A 23,304-nucleotide genomic window follows, 5' to 3' on the forward strand; every position below is an offset into this window, starting at 1 on the left:
ACCAATTCGTGCACTTTTTCTTGATTGCTAGACATCTTAATAGTTTGAAGTGTTGACACCAAATGTTATAGATTTTGTTAATCGTCAGATTATAGAGAAAAAAACAAGACCCCATTGAGACTAATGCCATAAACAGTTACGTCATAATCTTAAGGAATAAAAAGGTCAATTTTATACGGGACAGTCCTTATCTGCCAATATGTGAGTTATCTTAATAAAATTGAGAAATCGTGTGTTTCTTGTAACTTATTTTTCTTCCCATATAACCAACAAGCCTTAAGTGTTTGCCGGTACTTCCATGGCTTTAATCCTTTATTCTCTTCCTTACTTGCTTTACTACACTTTGTCCTTTGCTTCGAAATAGGCCTCAGTTTCGGTGATCACTTCTTCATTGGACGATAATATCTTCCCAGCGAACATTCTTTTGAAAACTGAGGACAGGTAATATTCGCTAGGAACCAGATCTGCAGACAATATACTCTAATGCTGAGGCAATTTGGGGCCCAAATTATTGAATTTTGACCATCGTTTTCACTGACTTGTGTTACGTTGCATTTCTTGTTGGAACATCGCCTTTTTTCTTTTTCAAATGCACCTGCGGCACTGTTGAGCATCATGGTAAATCAAATAGAAGATCGGTTGCCATTTCCTTTTCAGTTTCTGTAACATCACTTGAAGAGCTAGTCGATTCTAGTCCTGCTATGATATGAGGTGATGCAATATAATGAAATTTTATGCATTGTAAAATCTAAAGCCGCAGATTACAGCATATCTCTGGGTGAAAGAAAAATTCTGTTTTCAGATTTGACTTCAAGGTATCAAACTGCATTAGAAACACCTAAGAATTTTCATGTCACAAATTATGTGTCTACCAGTGCTACTTTCCCCTCCTAAAAACAATATTTTATCAACACGCGGAATTTCTTGTTATCAATTTTTTCACAATAACAAAAGTCGCTTCACTTCTCGCCCTACTGAGCGTACTATTCGCAACACCATCACTCAACTTGAGACCCAGAATTCAATATTGGATAATATTCGACCGAATAGAGCGCGTTCAGCAAGCAGTGAAGAAAATATAGCAGCCGTAACTGAGTGTGTGCATAAAGACCGTGGAAAGTCGATTCGGCGTCGTTCGCAGCAACTCATACTGACATGTGGAACAAATTTTACGTCGAGATCTTAAATTGAAAGGGTACAAAATACAGCATGCGTAAAAACTGAAGAAGCTCGACTTTCCCAAGCGACATCTCTTCGCTTTATAGGCTCTTGAAAAGTTCAAAGAAGATCCAGCTAGAAGCTCAATGGGTATATAGACAAGCAAAATTGCATTTGAGACTATTAAATCATCGGTCTATATTTCTTTAAAAATGATACTGGTGAGGACGTAACCGTCAATGGCGTACCGTTATCGCGCCATGATAACCGATTATTTGATGCCTGTAATTGAAGTTCGTGATCTCGGTGACATTTGGTTTCAACAAGACGCTGCCACTTCCCACACATATATATACTTATAAATTAATCGATTTATTGAGAGAACAATTCGTTGGCCGGTCGATTGGCCACCAAGATCGTGTGATATCTAGTTAGACTTTTTCCTGTGAGGCTATGTTAAGTATAAAGTCTATGCGGATAATCCCGCTTCGATTCAGGACTTGGAGCAAAACATCACACGTGTTATTCGCCAGTTACCAGTCGAAATGCTCGAACGAGTCATCGAAAATTGAATTCATTTGAAAGAGATACTCTTCAAAAAATAAATGCCAAAGAATATTATTTCGATAAAACATTCGCAATTTTAAGTTTCTGTAATTGTTACTTTTTCTTTAAAAAAGTAGAAAGCTTCGAAATGGATCACCCTTTATAAGAAATGCATCTGTGAAGCGTACTGTAGCTTCGCAGCAGCCGATACTAACGACCTTTTATCGACATATACAAATATATGTATGGACAAAACTGGTTAACTGTTAAACGAACGTTATTGTCATTAAATAAGCTAACAATAACTGTAAATGAAAGGCGATAAGTACAATTCGTTACAATACTTATGTGATTCACAGCAAAATAAAACAATATCATGATTACAATACAGTTAGTAATGCAATTCGCAATTTTTTGCAGCGTTCACAAGCCAATAAAAACTGCACTTTTTTCCATTAAAATTTCACTTATAAAAACATATTATTTATTACATTACTTTAGCTGCATATGTGCATATTTAATTTATAATATTTGTTTCTGACATTAAAGGCGAATTTCCTAATTAGTAATGCATTGAAGTGGTCATTAATTTTATTGAGTTACTAATTTTCCAACATTTCCACATTGCCATTGTGAAGAATAATTATAAATAAATTTATTTATGTATTTTATGGCAATTAGCAGATTATCACGCTGTATTGATTGCAGTCAAACAAATGCATTTGTGTATATTTGTAAATTTACAAATATTTATGGAAAATTTAAAGGCGAAAAATTGCAAGGTCTGCAAAAATTTCCCTTTGAATTACTAGATGCACTCAAACTTTACATGCAAATTATGAAATATGCATGATTACCGCGTCAGAACGGAAAAAATTCATTAAAAATTCTTGTAGTTTTTTTTCAGATGCGTAATTGCAGTGCAAACAAAATAAGTCACGCATACGCCCTGGCGACCGAACTAGAAAGCAAACAAGCACGCAACTCTTTATTTGCCGAAGTTCTTTGCAACGGTTGGTAGTTGGTTTGCTGCACTTGTTTGTTGATGTTTTTGTTTTTTTAACACTCAGTTAAATAACTAGTTGTTTTTGTTTTTTTTTTTCTTTTTCTAACGCTAAACTAAATCTCTCGTTATGGACTTAATGAATGTGCACTAGATGCCACATGCACGCTGCTTAATATATCATAAGCATTGTGACAAAAAAGTGCCCGGAAATTAAAAAAAAACGCAAAACATTTAATTATTCATCAATATTTACTTTTTCGCCTTCAAAGTAATCCCCACCAGATGTAATACACCTATGAGGCCAACGATTTTTCCAGTACAGGGTCTATTCTGGATAAGTAAGAGTTTAACCTGCTGCAGTATCCAGAACGAAGCTGCTCAAGGGTTTCTCTCCATTCTAGCTGCAATTCGAGCTCTTCGTCTGCAATGTGTGGTGGTTTGCCTCCAAGTACGCTAATCACTGAGATAGAGTCGGTGTAGGTGTTAATGACTCCACCGTGAATGGCGGTCAAAGCACGTCTGAAGGTTGTTGCATCCGAAGGCTGGTCGGTGTATTGTTTTATGTCGTCGACGTAGTTGAGGAAGGACCTCTTGATGCTCCTAGGAGGTGATTCCGCTCCAAGCAGGTGATTGCAGGGATGATTTCTGCGAAAGTACGCCAACAGAAACTGCTTGAAGAGGTGTTCATTATGCTACGGCGGTTGATCGATGGTATTCATTGCCAAAGCCAAGAGGTGCATTATTGTCGTGTAAAATCCACGAATTGTTTTTCCACAGTTTTGACCACGAAAATCGAAAAAACAATGAACATCACCTTGATTTTTGTTTTTTGGTTTCGGTTAGTTTTTCCCCTCCATTCCAAGGATTGTCGACTTGTTTGTTTGTCAAAATTATAAATTATAAACCCATGACTCATTGGCAGTTTTAATGCTCTCCATGAATGTAGAATCGGAATTCGCACGATAATGACCTGTTTACGGTAATATTTTTGAAAATAATTCAACTTTATCGGGACGAGTCGAGCAAGAACACGTTTCATACCCAAAATATCCACCAAAATCATTCGAACTGACTCGAGAGAGATGCCGAGCTCTCTTGCCATCTCTTTAATGTGGATTTTGCACGATCAAGCATGTCCAAAGAGACCTGTTTGCAGTACTTTTTTAGAAAAAAATCAACTTTATTGAGACGTGTCGAGCAAAAACGCATTTCATAGCCAAAATATCCGCCAAAATCAGCGAGAGATATCGAGCTCTCTTGACATCTCTGTAACACTCGCCTGACGATTTTCAAGCATCACATCCTTCAGTTTTTTAATATTTTCATCAATTGAAGATGTCGAAGGTTGTCCAGAACGAGACATGTCTTCCACGATAAATTACAAGTTCCGGATGCTCTTTTGTCACAATGTATAGTATGTACATATGTATGTTGGCGTAGTTACTAATAACCGGCAGGTCTCTACGGTATCTCTAGTAGGACTAAGAACCATATTAAGTTTCTCAATAACTAAATTGCAGTTATGATGACAATCTCCAGGAATACTCTTAACCGCTGATGGCTTATTGAGGATTGAGTATAATTACTTTCTGAAGAGATCTCGTGTTTATTATCATTCTGATCCTCTATATATTTATATATCCTATTTATATATTCTAAAAAAATATTTAAAAAAAAACAAGTTTCGTTTGGCAAAAAGTGTCTTTCGATTTCTTCCAACATTTTTTAGATTATATATCATAAATGGTTGTCAAACTTAACTTAATTTAGAGAAATATCATCAAATGAAGATTAAATAGTTTTTGTAGGAAACTAGAACTGATTGTTTGTAATTAAAAAAAAAACACTTTATTCATTACCATTTCTGGGAAACTCTTTTCCAAGGCTTACATGACTGTTGAGGTTAACTATCTTTAATGGCTTAACTTAACTAAATTTAGCTTTTCTTAACATCACTTACTAAAATATTATTTATTTAGATTTCCAAACCCACAATTCTCCAAACCACTGACTTATCGCTGCTACCCTCGTATGAGGTATGCAAAATGTTTTCGAAGAGATTAGCTAAAACCGTTAAACGAAGACGACATATTTTAATTCTTAATAAGCTTTGGCCGTGAGAGCACTCAAGCGTGAAGTGTGTCCACCGCATGGCAGCGCCATCAGCAAAGGAGACAACAAAAGTTGCAAAAACAATAGCAAATTACATAAATCGTAAGTGCTTGCAGATTGTACGAAAAAAGGGCAAAGGAAAAAATTCAAATATTTTAGGCACAAATCTCCAGTGTCATACACACTCTCCGACAGACGTAAATATCAAATATAAGAAGAAAGCGTGCGCACATAAATTACAAATTAACATACTTAATGTAATTACAAACGCCGCCATTCTCGCGCATATTTACACGCTAAGCTCACGCCTGCGAGCCTGTCAGCCGCGTTACCCGACCACATCAATACCAATACCGATGGCGGCGCAGTCATACGCAGCATTCGCTGGACCGACTTGTGTCCGCCGCTACTGGCTAATATGCTGCCAAATAATACTGTTCGCTTGCTTGTTGTGCTTGCTAATAGTATTATTATGCCCGTCGTACATCTTGACCAATGGCAATGACAACGCGTACAACAACAACAATAGCAGCAACACTAGTACGCAACGTGACGGCGATTTTCCAACGCAAATTCGCAATAAATTAGAGGAAAATCCCAACAGTCAGCAGGAAGCGCCACATCACCACAACCGAAGCGTTGAAGGCAACGTTGTTGTTGTTGTTGATGGTGTGGTCGGTGGTTTACTTGACGACCACAACAATTTGCCCAAGTCACGCAACGCGGCTGGACGCGACTACGGTAGAAAAACTGCTTGGCCTGCTTATAACGACGCGCCCGCGGGTTCCACATTCGTTATGGAGGACGGCGAGGAAATTATTACTAGCAGCGCTAGGATTCTGCATAACAGTAAAGTTAACAACGGAAATGCAGTGGGAAATAAAACTAGCACACAGAATCCTATCAAACTCGCACCACTGGGGAATATATTGAAGAGCAGACAGAAAAAGTTCCTCATTTTTAGTGGAGCTGGCGTGTTGAAAGTAAGTAGTCCAATATATGATTGGCAGTTTTGGTTTATATTGATATAGTATGAGGATAAAGTGTCGAAAGTTTGATATCAAGATACCGAGAAAGTCCGATATTACAGAAAGTGTTATAAAGGGTTTTTCAAAAAGAGTCTCTCGAGTCTCAATTCAATTCAAATGGATATCTCAAAAACTGAGGGACCAGTTCATGTTTACACAGACGGATAGAGAGACGAGCATGGCTAAATCGACTCAGATCGTCACGATTAGTTTCATAACACGAGAGAGATCATTTAGAAATAGTCTCCTATTTTTTATTAGCTCTTTTTACATCATTATCCTCATCAATTCTGCTTTGTAACAAAAATATTTTAAAACTTATAGAACTATTGACATTTTAATTAGTATGTATTCCGAAAATGCTCAAAACTGAAATTTGTAAGGCCTTCTAGCAACTGAACTGAACTGAACACACAAAGCTAAAATGTTTTTATCTACCATATCTCTTTTCAGCACGTCGTGGGTGTATCTTTTCCAATTCCTCTCGCCGATCCGCATCGCTCCTTTAATCACTACTACAATTTACAAATCCAATATCCAAACCTGCCGAGGCCGCTCTATTGGTGGAATTTTTTCAACTCTAGTAGTTTTGCAGCTCGTCGCCGACAGCGTCAACTAACAGAGGCCACCCATAAGAAACTCAATCCACATATTAAACACGATGCAAGTCGGGAATTTATTTACAAAGGAATCGAACAAATTTTTGAACAGTATGTGGAATGTTGCACGGAAATCTTCAGAAACATATATGAATAGCACGTTTGTCATATTGTTTTTTAGGCAAGGTCTACCGGGTGAATTCTGCTTACAACAAGCCATTTGTGAAGTCTCCCAACTGCCGTTTCATGTGCCACGAATTTGGCGTAATGATTTGAGACACTTTTGGCAGGCCATAATCAATGCTATATTAATGTAACTAACGGTTCATTTATAAAATATATATACTACATTTAATTAAACGTTTCTGTTGACTTTACAGACCCACTGTACCCAATGTGGACATGAAATATTTGCATGCCAGCCAAGCGGGACGTTTCGGTGTTGACTGTCAACAAGCGTTTAGTCAGTGCCCGCAAAGAGTAAATGAGTGGCTGCGCAGAGTGGCTAATATGGTTTGAGTTGCGAAATCATTTAATGAGAGCTGACCAAAAGCTGAGCAAATACATTGACCAAATAAGCTTGTGTATCTATTGTACCGTTGTACTGAAAGTGTTGATGAAATAGAAGGCTAATAAAATAATTTACATTTGAATTTTATAAAATTCAAAGCAAAGATAAAATTGGAAAAACATTCTAAAATCCCTAAAGAGATGTGTGCATCCTCTCAAATAGCAAAACTGCTATATAGGCAATGCTAATCAATGAGTGCATGACCTCACTGCTAGTATCAGTAGATGAGTAGATGCTTCCCTATCTTCGCGCGAAAGCTTGTTGTTACAGAGTGAAAGGTAAAAGGTCAATTGAACCCCTTCAGGGTTTACATAACCGCAATGATAGGAGTCCTAACCAGACACTGTCCGTTTGGCACTCACGCTATCACAGTTGCAGGGAGGAAGATGAAGTAGAAACATCTCTTCATTTTCTCCTACTTACTGCCTAGCTTTCGCCAAACTAAGGTTGAAACATCTCAGCTGACATGCTTTCTACGAACCCGGCCGCATCAATAAATTAACGGCAGGCTCTAAGCGCATTGTCGTCATGCGACAGTCTTTTTGATCTATAACTAGAAGTTTTGAGCATCAGAACGGACGGTAGTATCTAGCTGTTCAAGTGGGATTATTCGTGACCTCACGAAAAATCAGCCTATTTACATAATCTACCCTAACCTAATCCCAAAGTGACGTTATTAAACCGGAGGGACAGAGAGTATTTTAGATGCAGTTGATCGATTAATTGATTTAAGAGATATTCGAATCCCTAGAAATCCATGAAGTATGAAACAATTAAATCAGATCAAACCAGTTGGTAGACGTCACTTTGGTTACTGCACAGATGGCAAGAACATACCATCGTTAAAAAAATCCAAGTGTTATTGTTTTATGATAGACTCAAATTTTTCTAGACTTTCTCGTTGCTTTCTATTGTACATTCCCATCGTCAGATACCTATTGCAGTACCATCGAGCTTAGAAACTTATTGGATTTACGATATTCGTTCGTGCTCAGCTCGAACTTACCCGATCAATAGTGAACACCCATAAACTAATGTGCTCATACTTACGACTGATTTGTCGAACGAAGATCAGATAGATCCTGGTGAATATGGCGCGTGTGTCTTCAGTGAAACAAATTTTCTTTTTTATGTGTGTCAACTAAATTATGTGCCCATTACACTCGACCTCAGTAAATATTTCCCGCATATTGTTACTCATATTTCAGCAAGTAAAAATGAATTAACATCCAAGAATCGAACTATTTCGACAAGGTTGCAATATTGAGAAAAAATTGCTGAAAAAGATTTGGGAGCTTCAAGAGCTTTGCGGACGGTTTCTTTAAGCGGCGTAGCTGTTTGGAATGACACGATTAGAAGTAGAGCTTTATAACCGATATTCGGAAAACAAAATATCAAAATGTCCCTATTAAACAAGCGATTATTAGTAAGATCTGTAAGATCTTACAACAAGAATACTTTACACATTATACTTACAAGCCAATTTTACAATTTTTGTCTGCCATAAGGCATACATACAAATAGTCGTCATAAAATATGTCAGCAATTTCATTTCTTCATAAAAAATTGTGCAGTAACAACTTCTTTCGGTGTAAAAATATTTAAAAAAAAATCTGAATACATAACTATTGGCTTATCTACAAATTCGAAATTTTCTATACGTTCATTCATAGTATATTTAATTTGAAAAAAAATGTTTGCTTCGGCCTTATGTGGACGATCCCTGGCTTGTGGTGGGCAAAAGCTTATGTCAAGGGCTATCCTTTCCGCGTCAATTATTGCTAAGACACAAACGGCAAATCGTTTTATAAACTATCGACTCGAATGTTCCAAAGATGGTACGCGTTTGAAAAGACCACTGAAAAAACCACGAACCATATGGTTAAATCCTGATTGTTGTTTGGATCCGTGTCCCAATATACAGCCACGTCTCGATGATTGCTTTTACAAAGCATCCGATAAGGCAAAGCGCAAGTACACACAAACATGGGTTGAATGTCCAAAGATGAGATATGCTCGGAAAAAAGTATGCTGTTACGATAACATCATACAGCCAACTTTTAAACGGCGTACTCACAAAAGAAAAGTCGCTGCAGAGGAGTGTAAACCCAGACCGACTAAATTGATGACATGTAAGACGGTGTCGAAAAGGAAATGCCCAAGATTTATCTTGCCTGGTTGCAAAGCCGCTCGTGATCCTGCAACATGTGGTTACGCACGACCGAAGGTTGATTGTCATAAAGTCTGCACGCCTTATCCCAGTTTCTCAGAATGTGTAAAGAAGAAAATCGCTCCACCACGGCCGATCGAATGTCGCTGTCTGGATATACCAACTATGTGTGAAGTATGGATAGAATTTCGACGAACTTTGGGTCTCAAACAGAAGCGTAAACATTAAATTAAAAATTACTAACACTGGAGAAACAAACATGTAGATCCTTTGTATGGAAAAATTAACCTTACTGTAAAAGTTAAAATAATAAAAAGTGTAACTTCGAACTACTTTGAAATATTTATTTAATAGGATTTATGGGTTATATTTACTCAATTGTACACAAATCAACATATCGAGCTATAGTGCTACCGATTTTTGTGGAGTTGAAGGAAGATTGTTATTCGAAATTCCAAAACACAGGGGCTAGGGATCCGGTTAAGTAGGTCCAAATGTCCTAGAAACGATTTAGCAACATATACATACATATATACATTTTTGTAGAAAATCCAATACGGATTGTTGTTCCAAGTGTTTACAACAAACGGATTCATAGAGAACTTAGACCGTTATTTTCGCTGGTACCCACTTAAGGTAACATGAAACGATTAACCCGTTCACCATTACCCGTACTCACATATAGTCTACGTAACCGGAGCGGGCCCGATTTTTTATTCGGCCAAGTACTGTCAACTGGCAGCACTCTTCAAAATTATTTCAAGACTGTTTTCTGTTGCTAAAACAAAAACATCCATTATTGGAGACCCCATTTAACAAAAATAATGTTCTTTTTGTTGGTGTAGCGGCTGTGAAAAGTGTTAAAAATTTTAAATTATAAAAAGCAAAACTATTACTTCTGTAAATATTGCATATATTGATACTGGCAATGTTGTTGAATTGTAACAGCTGATTAGCTGTCAGCTGAATGGTTCCCCACGACCGGAGCATGCTCTTACACAAGCACACGAACAAATGTAGTGATATGGAGATATGAAGTGCCGCCTGCAGAATTTCATCAAGATCTCACGTATTACACAGGAAAACACCGAAAACTAAAACCAGTTTGGTATGAAAGCAAAAATTGTAAACAAAACATAATTGAGTTCATACTTGTGGTGGCGGTAAAGAGGAGTGTCAGTTTTCCAAAAGAAAGTCAGAAGCGCAGGCAACATTTACTGAGGCAAATGCCAACTAGTTTTGTTTACTCATTATTTAATACACTATCAGCAGTGGCCGCAAAAAGAAAGTTTCGCTGCATAGTATTGCTTTACACGTCAAAGTCCATGGAATAGCAGTGCACATAACTGCAAGTTGCAACCATATAGGCTCACAAAAACATCATTAGCAAAGTGCAATTTAAATTATTAAGTGTTTTAAATAGGTATGTAGCCTTGAAATAATTCTTAACAAATCTCTACACTTCTATGTTTATTTGTTTTTACAGATAAGGTGGGTCTACAGATAAAATACAATGAAAACGTCTTCAAAGTAAAGACAGCTTGATTGTTGTTGTTTGGCAGTAAATTATTCAACGTAAACAAAAATCGTTATTATAAATTGCTGTTTCAGTATTTTCAAAGAACTTAACTCATACAGTATATAGTGTATTCTTCGCAATATATTGAATAACTCAGTGTAATAATAATATAACTATATTCTATGGTTGATCACTAAAGTCCCATACAAATTAATGCGTGAAGCACGTTATGACTTTCTGTTGCAAATATTTAACGCTTTATAAACAAAATAATTGGCATTTGAGTGTGTGCGACGCGACTTAAAAAGTGTCTGTATATACACAAATAATTGCAACAAATATTACATGTCGCTAGGTTGGTATTTTGATGCCAGCAAACTTAAAGTATCTTAGCATTTCTTATTATTTTTACTCATTACCTTTGTAATAATTTACACTCGTCAACTGACTGCAACAGCAGTAGCACATACAGAGCGCCATTAGTTGACGGTATAAAACTTTCGCTGCATTCAAGCATAGCTATAACTATTTACATAATATGCACAAGTTATTTGTCTCCGCATTTCATTACTGAAGTAAACAAAAGAAAAAGATTCGTTTAAGGCGATAAAAACCTTACACGCACATGAATAACTTGACCTCTTTAAGGTCATATGTACTTGAGGAATTTAAAAGCAGTTTACTCATTGAAATGCATAGATATAAAAAAACATAAAAAAGTGCACAGAAGCTAAGAAAGATTTGTACATGTAGCCTAACAAATAACCAATTATATTATTTTTTAGAAATATATGTAGGTCGTACAGATTTTTACCTAAATTAAAGTACAAATTACGAAACGAAATCCGTTATACAACATTGCAAACTCGAATTCCTGACAATGACGACACAACTGGATACCGCTAAAACAAATACTATTTCACCAACAGGCGGTGGCGATACTGGAGCTGAATCGTCTACTTTATCTATTGACAATCCGCGCTCATCGCCAGATTTTAAAAAATACATTAAGGAAAAATGGAAAATAAACAGCGCATCGGAGCAATTGAGCCAAATAATATCCGGTGGCTTAGCTGCGGCTATCACACGTACCTTCTGCCAACCGTTGGACGTGCTAAAAATACGCTTCCAATTGCAAGTGGAACCACTGAAGGAGCACATCAACCAACAATCAAAATACACAAGCATAGCTCAAGCTATACGCACAATTTACCGCGAAGAAGGTGTACTCGCCTTCTGGAAAGGTCACAATCCAGGCCAAGTTCTTAGCATAATTTATGGTATATCGCAGTTTTGGACATATGAACAATTGAGTATGGTGGCTAAGCAAACAACTTATCTCAAGGATCATACCAACACATCGAACTTTATCTGTGGAGCCACGGCTGGTGCTACGGCTGTTATACTATCAACGCCTATGGATGTAATACGTACACGTCTTATTGCGCAGGACAAGAGCAAAGGATATAAAAATGCAACACGCGCCGTATCAACAATAGTACGTACGGAGGGTATATGTGGAATTTATCGCGGTTTAAATACAGCACTATTGCAAATTGCACCATTAATGGGTGCCAACTTTATGCTTTATCGAATTTTCAGTAAATCAGCTATGCAATTCTATAATGTGGAAAACCGAAGGTGCGCTCAATTTGCTTAAAATATTTATTAAAAAATATTAACATAATTAATTTCTATAGCGAACTGCCCACATGGGTGCTGCTTGGTTTGGGCGGATCATCGGGCATGCTCTCCAAATCACTCGTTTATCCCTTTGACTTATTGAAAAAGAGACTGCACATACAGGGTTTTGAATCGAATCGTCAAACATTCGGTGAAAATATACGTGCTACTGGCATTTTCAGTTGTTTGCGGAAGACTATACAACAAGAGGGTCCAACAGGTTTGTACAAAGGAATGGCTCCCACCTTACTGAAATCTACAGTGACGACAGCGTTATATTTCGCCATTTACGATAAACTCAGGCAAATACGTTGGTTTTCTTAACTACACATGCAGAGGTTTAAGTTTAAAGCTTAATAATCTTTATTTCTTTATCTCGCTTTAAGCGTCTGAGAATAATGTTAAAAATATTATTTAACTTAAAAATTTTGTTATGAGTCGGACTTTTATTATTTTTAAGATATTTTATTGTGTGTAAAGTCAACAATACCATATTTTTAAAAAAGAACGAACTTTCCATTTTGTATAGTACTTTATAAGAAAGTAAAAAAATAACACAAATAGTTAAAATGCAACGTACATAAATCCTTTATCGATCATATGGTGTAAAATTCAAACTGAAAACCAGAACAGCCTTAATTTTTTAATGCAAAAAATTGTCGTAATAAATAAAGCATAGCGTAAACTGAAAATGAAATTAAATTTTTATCGCTTTTCAGTTTGTGTATAAATTTACATATAATAAAACAAATATTATTTAACTCAAATTAAGGTCAAACTAAAACAAGTTATAATATACTTCACATGTTTTTTTATATCATCAAAAGGTATAAAAATATCTACAAATGTACATATGTATATTCTGATTTTGATCATTCAGTTTGAATGGCAGCTACATACATATATGTACATATGTATGTTATTATGCTGTGATCTGAACAATTTGTTCGTAGGTTAAATTTCGTGAAGAAACCTTGTTAAATTAAAAAAATTTTCATACAAGAACTTGAGTTAGATATTTCAATTTGAATGGTTATATGCTATACTTAACCGGTGAGGATCTAGTTCGCGTACATACAGACAAATAGTCGGACGCTAAATTGACTTAGCTTGTCACGCGAATCATTTATATATATACTTTTATAAGGTCTCCAACGTTTCATTCTGAGTTTTAAGAACAGCTTGGTAATCTTAATATACTCTCTAAAGGGTATACAAATTAAATAAATAAACAGAACTTTCACCAAGGCACTTTCACATACGACACTTCACAAGGGAAATCAGCTGTTTGATGTAAACAAGATTTTTCATTTTTGTTAACGCGGAGAAGAAAATTATTGGGCTGATAGAATATTTTACCGACGGCTATATATTGAAAAACCAAAATAAAATCTGGAATTTCAACGCCGTCAATTGAAAACCACCCCGCCTCTATACTCTGCGCGCACATCTGCTTGATTTTGGGAATCCCAAATAAATTGTACACATTTTGTGTTTTTGATAACTTATACGTACATTTATATATATCCACAAAACAACTCACAATAACATATCCAGGCATATCTAGTCAATAAATATTTAAACTAATTAAGACAATCAGCAAGAGCATAAAAATACCAAAGGAATCTTTTTAAATTTCATTTATGGATCTAATTGGGATAACAAATGCAAATCAGCGCGGCCAAGAGCAGCAAACAGTTAGTACAGCCGAAGATTTCGATGATAATTCGTCAGAATTGTATTACTCCGAAGAATCAGAAGATGATGATCCAACGGGATTTGGATTGTATGGTAAAATCACAACAGCACAACTCAGAGAGGCTTTAGAGGAATCAGTAACTATTGCGAAGGATCCAGTTCAACAAAGCAAACTCGAAATATTTTTGCATCAAAACTATGGAGACCGTATAGTCTATCTGGAGTCTACGGAAACAATTGAAACTTCCGGATTTCCATACATTATAATGTTTCAAAGTTTTAATGAACATGCCCGCGAGTTACGTTGCTACACCGATATGATTTATCAATCCGCACTGCAATACGAAGATGACATATGCTTCGCCATAACAGATTTTGATAATTATGAAGCCGTGCTGAATCATAGACCACGCACTGAAGCGTACTGGAAGCGCTGTAAAAAACTTGGCTTTAGTAAATACCGACGGCCGGATATTTATGCAGTGGACACAGAAAATCGCATTTATCAATTCGTTGGACAGCTTAATGTAGATAACTTAAAGCAATTTAGTAGTCAACTAATGAATGATGAGTTATACAAAAGTGAAACAATACCAAAGGACGACGAAGAGGGATTTGTGCGCATAGGCGTAGCAAGTAATTTTGAGCAGTTGGTGCTTAAAAGTGATATTGATATATTCCTAGTGCTATATAGTAATAAATGCCCGTGTTCGCGAGAATTAATGCCAATTCTGGAGGAAGTCGGAAACCTTTTGCAAGATGAAGATATAATAATAGTGAAAATAAATGCAGAAAAAAATTATTTACCATTAAAATATTATGCTTGGTATTATCCAACAATATTCTTTATAAGACGGAACGATAAAAATAATTTAATAGAATATAGTGCAGCGACGCGTACTGTCACGGACATTATTAACTTTATAGCCAAACATGCTACAGATGATCTACTGGAATATAACAGAAGTGGTAGACCTAGATTCGATTAATATTCATTATTTTACATCCTTATTGGTTAGTATGGTTACTATTGATACAAGCGCCAAATTGCGCATAATAAATAAAACAGCTGATGTTGAAAGAAGAAGTCAAAAGCAAGTTACGAATTATAAGTGAAACAACTGAAAAAAACAGTGTATACGGCCGATTACGGCAAAATGTAAATTTCGTACCTAAATAAATATGTATAAACTCGAAATACGTAATAGAATCGCCATATATCTCGATCATCGAGATTTAATTAATAATATATATAACAAGGATGCTAAAGAAGCAGCAGAGATTTGGGAATTGCGAGAAGAGCTTTTCCATTTTCATGAACGTTTAAAAGATAGTGATGACCGGTGCAGTGCAACACAGGAACCAAAGACTGAAGTGAAGGACGTTCAATTGGCAGGCGAACACATTAATGCGAGGAAAAGACAAAAAACAGAATACAAAAATGCAATCGCAGCACTAACGCATTTAAAAGCATTAGCAGAGCAGATTTTGCAGCGCCTAAAGCAATGTAAACAATTCGAAAAACATACGGATAATAGTTTTCCACGCTATTGGGAAGAAATTACTATCGAAGATTTTCCCATATTTAATGGTGTTAATAAAACCGACACATTCCAACGTTGTCAGTTTGGCGCGTTTTCTTACCTCATACCACCGCATTGCGAATTTTTCAATTGTAATATCGAAGAGTTAACAAAGTTACTACCGCAACTCATGCCCAACTCAGTTGGTTACGATTTAATTGTAATGGACCCACCTTGGCGAAACAAGTACATACGCCGGTTAAAACGTGCGCGACAAGAACTTGCTTATAAAATGCTTAGTACCGAGCAGCTAAGTCAAATTCCTATGATGCAGCTAGTGCATAAACATAGTATAGTGGCCATATGGTGTACAAATTCCAGAGAACTGCAACGTGCTATTGTAGAGAATTTGTTGCCGAAATGGAACTTGCGTTTACTACACACATTACACTGGCTAAAAATTAATACTAACGGCAAGTTAATTGGACCCATCGATACAAGTGGTTTAAAGAAGCAGCCCTTTGAAATGTTATACATAGCATGTCACATAGAAAGTGAACCAGATTATGGCACAGACTTGCAAAATGTATCGACGATTTTGAGCGTGCCCAGTATTATACACTCACACAAGCCGCCTCTCATACCTTGGCTAAAGGATGTGCTTCCCGAAAACCCGAAATGCCTGGAAATATTTGCTCGTTATTTGCAGCCCCAATTCACATCTATAGGATTAGAAGTATTAAAACTGATGGACGAACGTTTATACACTAAGCGCAGCTATTTATAATGTGAATAAAATTAAGTTATCAAATTTAAGTTATTTTTCATTTTATTGTTAAATGTTAATGATAAAGTGTAAATTACATATATGAAGGCGACGTTGATATTGTACATCGTCACAAGCGTTTCCTATAGTTCAGTAGCGTACGGTAAAGTTTTAGGTTTTACTTTGTTTCATTCATTGAGAGAACTCAAATAAAAATTTTATACGAATAAAGGATGTTGTGTTTAACAAAAACACAGTGCAAGTAAAAATATCTAAACATTTTTTAATTTTGTTTCAAGCAAAGTGAATTGTAGTTTTATATAAAGTATATATTAGCGACATTAAAATGGTAATACAATTTGATCATGCCTTTTCCCTGATCTTTATTCTTGGCCCTGAGCAGCAGCAGCAGGGTTCACAATATCGTCACCTCGTTTTTTCGAGCCAGACACAATATCGTCAATGCGCAGCAGTAAAATAGCAGTCTCAACGGCGGTTTTGTATGTCTGCATTTTCACAGCCAATGGTTCCCAGATACCCTTGACATTCATGTCTACGATTTCGCCAGATTCGCCATCGATACCCCAAGCGCAGACGCCATCACCTGAATTAACATATTGAATTAAATATTGTTGATGTTTTCACTTTTTCGACTTCTCACCTGAGTGGGATGCATGTTTTGCACGCAACGCAGTTAAAGTACGAATAGTATTGGCGCCACAGTTTTGTGCCAGCGTACGTGGAATAATTTCCAGCGCTTGTGCTACGGCAGTATAAGGTCCTTTCAACTGTTTGCGGGACAACAGCTGGGATACAGCCATTTCAATGGCACCACCACCAGCTACCAAACGTGGCTCAATAATTAAATTTCTTGCTACATGTAAAGCATCTTGCAAGTTACGTTCTGTTTCGTTTAGTATGTCTTTCGATGCACCGCGTAGCAAGATTGTGCACGCCTTTGGGTCCTTGCAATTAGTTATAAATGTAAAGTACTCATCGCCAATTTTCTTAATCTCAAAGAGACCAGCACCAGTGCCGACATCCTTTTCTGACAATTCCTCAGTACGATTGACAATCGTAGCACCGCATGCACGTGCAATACGTAAATTATCTGTTTTACGCAGACGTCTTATTGCCGTAATTCCGGCCTTGAGCAAATAATGTTGCGCCAAATCAGAAACACCTTTTTCTGTGAACACAATATCTGGTTTGACGGCAATGATATCGGCGCAAATGCGTTGCACAAACTCTTCCTCTATTTGTAGCATGCGTGTGAAATCCTGTTCGCCAATGATTTCAACGTTTGTTTGACTTTCACCCTTTTTATATTCAAGGGAACAATCCAACAAAACTATACGTGGATTTTCAATGTAACGTCTCATCTTAGGATGGGTTACATCCTTATTGATCATAACACCCTTCAACACACTTGACTCGTCAATACTTCCACCGGGGATTTTCTCCACTTTAGCATATCTAAAATCGAAATTTGCATAAATAGATTCACTTCATATTTAAAAGTATCCTTACCGCTTTATGTCAACTTCTAAACGACCGTTTTCATTCAATGCCACAGTCTGGACAGCATCCAATGCAATTTTCACCGCTAAATCAGACCATTTTCCAATGAATTTTGTGCCTACGCAAGCCTTAACGACTTCAGCCATTTTTTCTTTGTTGTTTACATCAAGTGGTACACTAAGGTCTGACTGCAAGTGTTTGATGATGTCTTCTAGAGCTTCACGGTATGCACGAATAATGACTGTGGGATGTATTTGTTGCTGCAAAAATGGCTCAGCGGCAGCCAGCATTTCTCCAGCCAAAACAATTACAGAAGTGGTACCATCACCAACCTCTTCATCTTGTGTACGAGCAATTTCAATCATGCTCTTGGCAGCTGGATGTTGGACAGTGATTTCACGCAATATGGCATTACCATCATTCGTCATTACAATGCCACCCATGGGGTCCATAAGCATTTTTAACATAGCCTGTGGTCCAAGACATGTACGAATGACGTCCGCAATTGCCTATAATTGAGAAATTTCAACTTTTTGTATCATATGTTCAAGAATATTCGCTTATAAATTGTATAGTATTATGAGTCACGCTGCTGTATACTCACCTTTCCGGCATTTATATTCTCCAGCTGCACCTTGCGGCCAGATTCACGCTTTGTGTTTTGACCTAATATACAATATATTAGCTTTATCGCATTTGTATCATTGTAAACTTAAACTACTTACTTAACACAAGTATCGGTTGTTGTCCTCCAAACATTTTAAAAGATTTTTACTGAACTTTTTCACAGCTAATTCAAATCACTCGTGCAATACTCGCGTGCGGCTACTAATTGTCAAAAGAAAAAGGCGTTCGAGTGACATGAGCAATGTTTTGTGAGGTTATACGAATTTTCCACTGAACTGTACCAACTGTCAAATGACCACAGAATGAAATAGAAAATAACTGTTTACTTGCTTTGAAATGTGTGAGCAAGAATGAAATGAAAGATAACAAGCCTATGTTGAGATGTGTTTATTATTAATTTTAAAAATTATTAATATTTTTACTATAAATAATAATTATTATTTAGCATTGTACTTCTTTGTTTAAAATTTTTGTTTAGCATGTTTAGTTTAAATTTATTTTATATTTAATTGTTAATAATCATAAATTATTAAGTTTGTAACCTTGCTTTTAAATTTAAGAATATTTAATCGGACCAAATTTATTTTATTATAATAAGAAAATTATAATTATTTAACTAATCAATAAATAATTATTTAGAGTTTGAATATCAATTTATGCTGCTTTTCCTTAATGAGCTAGTGTCAATATTTTATATTTTCGAATATTTCCAATGGCCCAAATATAAAGTCCAAAACAGCTGATTTTGTCTCATTTGTTTATACAAGTTTAACAACATATTGTTAAAATGGACTCGAAGAAAATATCCTTTGGATTCAGCAAAATAACAAAAAAATCTAATTTGTTGCCGTCAAATAAAGATAAAGAAAAACAGGAAAATAAAATAGAACTCATAAAATGCTTAGAAGGCCAAGAAATAAAACTTTTAGAGTGAGTAAATTCACTGCAATATTTAATAATATTTCTAACTAACTTTTAAATATTGCAGGGAAAAGAAAGTGGATGCTCCGATGGTCATACCATTGAAGGAAAACACAAAAACGTCCGCGGCACTTGCCAGTTTAATGAAAAGACGTGCTATCCTTTTAGGTGAGGCAGATGAGCTTCCACCTAGTGGGCAAACTAGTCATAAAAATAATGATAATAATGAAAATCATATAAATGAGACGTTAGACGAGAGAGCGGCACGTGAATTGCTTGCTTCCGTACAAAGTAAAGGCAATGAAACTATTGATCAAAATCTTGTGTTACCCGCGTTGAAAGCAGACGAATTACCACTTGATGGTGCCAAACAATCAACAATAGATGATTACGACAATGTTCCAATTGAACAATTTGGCAAGGCAATGTTGCGAGGCATGGGTTGGACTGAGCCTATTCAGAAGAAAGGTGAAACTCCAGCTGATGAAATGCTATTTGTACGACCAAAAGGCATGGGTTTGGGCGCAGATAAAGCACTTAAGAAACAACCGTTATTAGTGGCACCGGAAAAGAACGAAGTACTAGAAATAAAGAAGCAAGCGTATGTGCGAATTTTGGGTGGTAAACATAAAGACATGTATGGGCAGATTGAAGGTTTTGATGATCACGCCGGTCGTGTTATTGTTAAAATGGCAATAGGAGGCGGCAAAGAAGCCTTCAATGAGTTTTTGTGTCAACCTATTTCGAAGAAAGAATTCGCGCAGTATGGCAAATGCATCAGTAATAATAACAATTAATGGTCAAATATTAAAAACACCAACTAATATTATGTTATTTTTCAGATACTGCTAAATATGAAGAATACAAAAAAATGGAGAATGAACATGGACAAATAATAATAAAAAAAGAGGAAAGTCACAAAAAAACTTTATCTTTGAAGGATGAGATTAAAGGCGAGTATAAAAATAATAGCGATAACAAGCACAAATCAGAGAATAAGCATGGATATAAGGATGATAAGTCACGAAATAATGACGAAATTTCAGACAAAAACAGTCAAAAATATAAATATGACAATGATCGGGAACGCGAACGCTTTGATCAACACAGTAGTTCTCGCAGACAACGAAACGACGACCGACATAGTTACCACAGTAATGGTAATCGTGTTGAAGGGGACAGACGGCGTGATGGGTACCGGGATAGCGATTTTCGCCATTATGAATTAGACGAACAACGCAGCAGCAGCAGTCGCCGTGAATGTTACGACGATCGACGCAAAAACCGTGGTGAAAGCAAACGTAGATCAAGAGAACGCAGCAGTCGGACCGAACATGAGGAACGCCATCCGTCAGCTAGTAGCTACAGCAGGCGTCAGCAGTACACTGACGATACCAGTGCTTCTTCTGGCACTGATAGTGATTCCGACTCAGCATATGAACGTAAGCTGAAAAAAAAGTCGTCGAACCATAAATCGAAGCCAAAGAAGAAGAGTAGTAAAAAGTCCAAACGTAAACAACGACATCGGACGTCGGATACAGAGACTTCCTCTAATAGTGACAGTGAGGATGACGAAGATGCAAGTCGTCGCGAGAAAAAGCAACACAAAAAGAAGACAAAGAAAAGCAAGAAGCCACGTTCAAGATCACGATCCCATGATCGCACCGGTAGGAGGTGATTGTTGTAAAATAAAATAATAAATTCTATAACATATACTATATCATCTTTTTAAACTAAAATCAAAATTATTTTTTTTATAATTATAATAGGGATATTTATTATTGTGTAAAATGTCAACACTCACGACTCAATATTTTGCTTATATTTGTAAATTAATCATCTTTGTATTTTAATATGTATATTGCCCATAGGAAATATTTTATCTATAATTAAGGGTTCCAGTTCTTCATTACTTTCATAATTAATAAATCACATTTATATAGAGATTACTTCAATTTTTTATTTTATTTTAATGGATCATGATTATGCTGTAAGTAAAATGGTAATGATTTCCAAATAAAATATTGGGCGAAAGATTACTTAATGGCACTATGTTTAATGGCATTATTTTTGAGGAATTTATGAACTGATTATGTAGAATTTTGTAAAGATGTAGCAGTGGTTGTTTAAGAGTATCGTTTAGCTTAATTTATATCTAAGACATTAATTACAATTTTTGGTGATTCATATGTTGATGTTTTTCGGATTGTTGCTTTGAAGATTATATCCAAAAAACTTTCTTGTGGTGGTGCAACATTCAAGGAGAACATTGTAATATTGTATAATTTAATAAATTTGCGAATATACGCTTACGACTTGTTTTTTATATATCTCTAACTTAGTAATTCATTTTGTTTTTTAGTTTTTGTTTAGCTTTCAAAATGCCAAATGTTAAATGTATTAATATTAAACGCATTATCCGTTAATTTTTATAAAGATTTTCATAAATGATATAATAAAAATGAGTAGACTACAAATTTATAGCTAAAATAAATTAATTAAAAAATGCAGTTGGTTTTCAAATTAAAAATCTAAGCTGCGTTTTTAACTCTTTTAAAATTTCATACGCATTCCACTATTACTTCAGATTTCTAATTCGCTCTTTAGTCACTTTTCTCATTTCTTTCACGCAATTTTTGCAATTTAGAGTTGAAAGCAAGTCCAAAATAGTCTTTGACCTTGTAGAGCAGATTTTTCTGTTGCATGCCTGGGTATAAGCACATTACCATAGTGATCACGTACATCAGTAGTAAATTATTTATTACGGTACCAATCCAAGCAAGTGTCAACAGTGTAACACTCATGATAGTGACAAACTGAAAATATAAGCAGTTGATTATTTCAAATAATGTTGACCGTATCTACCCACTTACCAAAGTTGATTTACGTTCCTTTGCTGAGAATAGATATTCATACCATCCACTAAGCAAAGTTTTTAAATAACACAATTGTGTGCATACGCGCTCAAATTGCTCTTCCTGATTGCCATTCCAATTATCTGGGCTGAAGAGAAAACGCGAAACCGATGGATACACGTAATCTAGTGCCAGCGAAAACAAACCCACTAGCGCCAGTGTTGTCACAGTAGACATATCCAATGCCCAGAGCAACAAATAAAAAGCGCTAATGGTTGCAGCAATGATTGCTGGATAATAATTTTTTTCCCAAGACAATACCGTATCTAAATGTACAATGAGATTACGCCATGGCTCCAAATCATGCTTTAATTTGTTGTATGCGCGTTTCTGAAAGTCATTGAATAAAAATTCAGTGAAGAATGTAATTTAATAACAAAACAAAAAAAAAATCAAAATTATTTTGCCGACATAAGAGCAAATATTTTGCGAAGTATGTGTGTTTGAATATTAAATTAGCTATATGAAAATATATTTCTTACCTGTTCAACAGACATTTTTCCTTTTCAAAAAATGAGTATTCACAGCAGAATAAAAGATTTTGCAAAAAATTTAATGTTATGATTTTTGTCCTTTGGTAAAATCAATAGGCTTTTAAGCAGGAATAGGCAGAAAATATATCCACTTCACCTTTCTCGATCTGTGAGTTTTCTTTCGGATTGTATTGCGCTGCGATTTTCCAATGCGCTTTATGCGTCTTCGGTTTGTTGTTTTCTGTGTTTTTGTTGCTTTTTAAGAACCGTTCTCTTTGAAATTTGCAGGGATGATTATGCTAAAAATTAGTGATGTGTTTATTTTAACAAAATAATCTTTAAGTAAACTAAAATTCAGACTTCGTGTCTTTTTCAAACCGTTATGAAATTGAAAGCTGCCAATGCCTCATAGAACATTTAATTTTTCTTTGAGGGTATTATTATCTTAACGATAAAGAAGGTATAAAG

General features: G+C 35.8%; 8 protein-coding genes across 8 annotated transcripts; 6 read left to right on the forward strand and 2 right to left on the reverse strand.

The window, feature by feature from the left end:
• The first annotated feature begins 5,178 nt into the window (after positions 1-5,178).
• LOC120766988 lies at positions 5,179-6,968 on the forward strand. Its single transcript, XM_040092791.1, has 4 exons — positions 5,179-5,805; positions 6,304-6,560; positions 6,631-6,762; positions 6,830-6,968. The coding sequence occupies exons 1-4, from the start codon at positions 5,179-5,181 to the stop codon at positions 6,966-6,968; spliced, it is 1,155 nt and encodes a 384-aa protein (XP_039948725.1).
• A 1,609-nt stretch (positions 6,969-8,577) lies between these two features.
• On the forward strand, positions 8,578-9,516 carry LOC120766992. Its single transcript, XM_040092796.1, has one exon. It carries the CDS (start codon positions 8,714-8,716, stop codon positions 9,416-9,418), a length of 705 nt encoding a protein of 234 aa, XP_039948730.1. The 5' UTR covers positions 8,578-8,713; the 3' UTR covers positions 9,419-9,516.
• Positions 9,517-10,184: 668 nt separating this feature from the next.
• On the forward strand, positions 10,185-13,093 carry LOC120766990 (mitochondrial thiamine pyrophosphate carrier). Its single transcript, XM_040092793.1, has 4 exons — positions 10,185-10,613; positions 10,677-10,681; positions 11,495-12,350; positions 12,410-13,093. The coding sequence occupies exons 3-4, from the start codon at positions 11,590-11,592 to the stop codon at positions 12,714-12,716; spliced, it is 1,068 nt and encodes a 355-aa protein (XP_039948727.1). The 5' UTR covers positions 10,185-10,613; positions 10,677-10,681; positions 11,495-11,589; the 3' UTR covers positions 12,717-13,093.
• Positions 13,094-13,814: 721 nt separating this feature from the next.
• On the forward strand, positions 13,815-15,094 carry LOC120766991 (protein disulfide isomerase-like 1-4). Its single transcript, XM_040092795.1, has one exon. It carries the CDS (start codon positions 14,036-14,038, stop codon positions 15,077-15,079), a length of 1,044 nt encoding a protein of 347 aa, XP_039948729.1. The 5' UTR covers positions 13,815-14,035; the 3' UTR covers positions 15,080-15,094.
• A 152-nt stretch (positions 15,095-15,246) lies between these two features.
• Positions 15,247-16,650, forward strand: LOC120766989 (N(6)-adenine-specific methyltransferase METTL4). Its single transcript, XM_040092792.1, has one exon. It carries the CDS (start codon positions 15,273-15,275, stop codon positions 16,398-16,400), a length of 1,128 nt encoding a protein of 375 aa, XP_039948726.1. The 5' UTR covers positions 15,247-15,272; the 3' UTR covers positions 16,401-16,650.
• On the reverse strand, positions 16,425-18,745 carry LOC120766985 (T-complex protein 1 subunit gamma). Its single transcript, XM_040092789.1, has 5 exons — positions 18,626-18,745; positions 18,505-18,566; positions 17,910-18,409; positions 17,041-17,855; positions 16,425-16,983 (listed from the first exon to the last, which is right to left on the reverse strand). The coding sequence occupies exons 1-5, from the start codon at positions 18,657-18,659 to the stop codon at positions 16,763-16,765; spliced, it is 1,632 nt and encodes a 543-aa protein (XP_039948723.1). The 5' UTR covers positions 18,660-18,745; the 3' UTR covers positions 16,425-16,762.
• Positions 18,746-19,232: 487 nt separating this feature from the next.
• LOC120779347 (G-patch domain and KOW motifs-containing protein) lies at positions 19,233-21,375 on the forward strand. The gene is made up of 3 exons (XM_040111547.1): positions 19,233-19,457; positions 19,516-20,228; positions 20,291-21,375. The coding sequence occupies exons 1-3, from the start codon at positions 19,315-19,317 to the stop codon at positions 21,124-21,126; spliced, it is 1,692 nt and encodes a 563-aa protein (XP_039967481.1). The 5' UTR covers positions 19,233-19,314; the 3' UTR covers positions 21,127-21,375.
• Positions 21,376-21,388: 13 nt separating this feature from the next.
• On the reverse strand, positions 21,389-23,081 carry LOC120779355 (ADP-ribosylation factor-like protein 6-interacting protein 1). The gene is made up of 3 exons (XM_040111552.1): positions 22,846-23,081; positions 22,322-22,693; positions 21,389-22,264 (listed from the first exon to the last, which is right to left on the reverse strand). The coding sequence occupies exons 1-3, from the start codon at positions 22,858-22,860 to the stop codon at positions 22,052-22,054; spliced, it is 600 nt and encodes a 199-aa protein (XP_039967486.1). The 5' UTR covers positions 22,861-23,081; the 3' UTR covers positions 21,389-22,051.
• Positions 23,082-23,304: the final 223 nt, after the last annotated feature.

This window comes from Bactrocera tryoni, chromosome 1, assembly GCF_016617805.1.
Source record: "Bactrocera tryoni isolate S06 chromosome 1, CSIRO_BtryS06_freeze2, whole genome shotgun sequence".
Lineage (NCBI taxonomy): Eukaryota > Metazoa > Arthropoda > Insecta > Diptera > Tephritidae > Bactrocera > Bactrocera tryoni.

Coding starts and splice junctions, on each gene's coding strand:
- LOC120766985 (XM_040092789.1), bottom strand. CDS start 18,659: ATGTTTGGAGGACAACAACCGATACTTGTGTTAA. Junction 18,410..18,504: donor AGAATATAAATGCCGGAAAG/GTGAGTATACAG, acceptor TCTCAATTATAG/GCAATTGCGGACGTCATTCG. Junction 16,984..17,040: donor AAAACATGCATCCCACTCAG/GTGAGAAGTCGA, acceptor ATGTTAATTCAG/GTGATGGCGTCTGCGCTTGG.
- LOC120779347 (XM_040111547.1), top strand. CDS start 19,315: ATGGACTCGAAGAAAATATCCTTTGGATTCAGCAAAATAACAAAAAAA. Junction 19,458..19,515: donor CAAGAAATAAAACTTTTAGA/GTGAGTAAATTC, acceptor TAAATATTGCAG/GGAAAAGAAAGTGGATGCTC. Junction 20,229..20,290: donor GCAGTATGGCAAATGCATCA/GTAATAATAACA, acceptor GTTATTTTTCAG/ATACTGCTAAATATGAAGAA.
- LOC120779355 (XM_040111552.1), bottom strand. Junction 22,265..22,321: donor AGGAACGTAAATCAACTTTG/GTAAGTGGGTAG, acceptor TTATATTTTCAG/TTTGTCACTATCATGAGTGT.
- LOC120766989 (XM_040092792.1), top strand. CDS start 15,273: ATGTATAAACTCGAAATACGTAATAGAATCGCCATATATCTCGATCAT.
- LOC120766990 (XM_040092793.1), top strand. CDS start 11,590: ATGACGACACAACTGGATACCGCTAAAACAAATACTATTTCACCAACA. Junction 12,351..12,409: donor TATAATGTGGAAAACCGAAG/GTGCGCTCAATT, acceptor TAATTTCTATAG/CGAACTGCCCACATGGGTGC.
- LOC120766992 (XM_040092796.1), top strand. CDS start 8,714: ATGTTTGCTTCGGCCTTATGTGGACGATCCCTGGCTTGTGGTGGGCAA.
- LOC120766991 (XM_040092795.1), top strand. CDS start 14,036: ATGGATCTAATTGGGATAACAAATGCAAATCAGCGCGGCCAAGAGCAG.
- LOC120766988 (XM_040092791.1), top strand. CDS start 5,179: ATGGCGGCGCAGTCATACGCAGCATTCGCTGGACCGACTTGTGTCCGC. Junction 6,561..6,630: donor ATCGAACAAATTTTTGAACA/GTATGTGGAATG, acceptor ATTGTTTTTTAG/GCAAGGTCTACCGGGTGAAT. Junction 6,763..6,829: donor ATAATCAATGCTATATTAAT/GTAACTAACGGT, acceptor TTGACTTTACAG/ACCCACTGTACCCAATGTGG.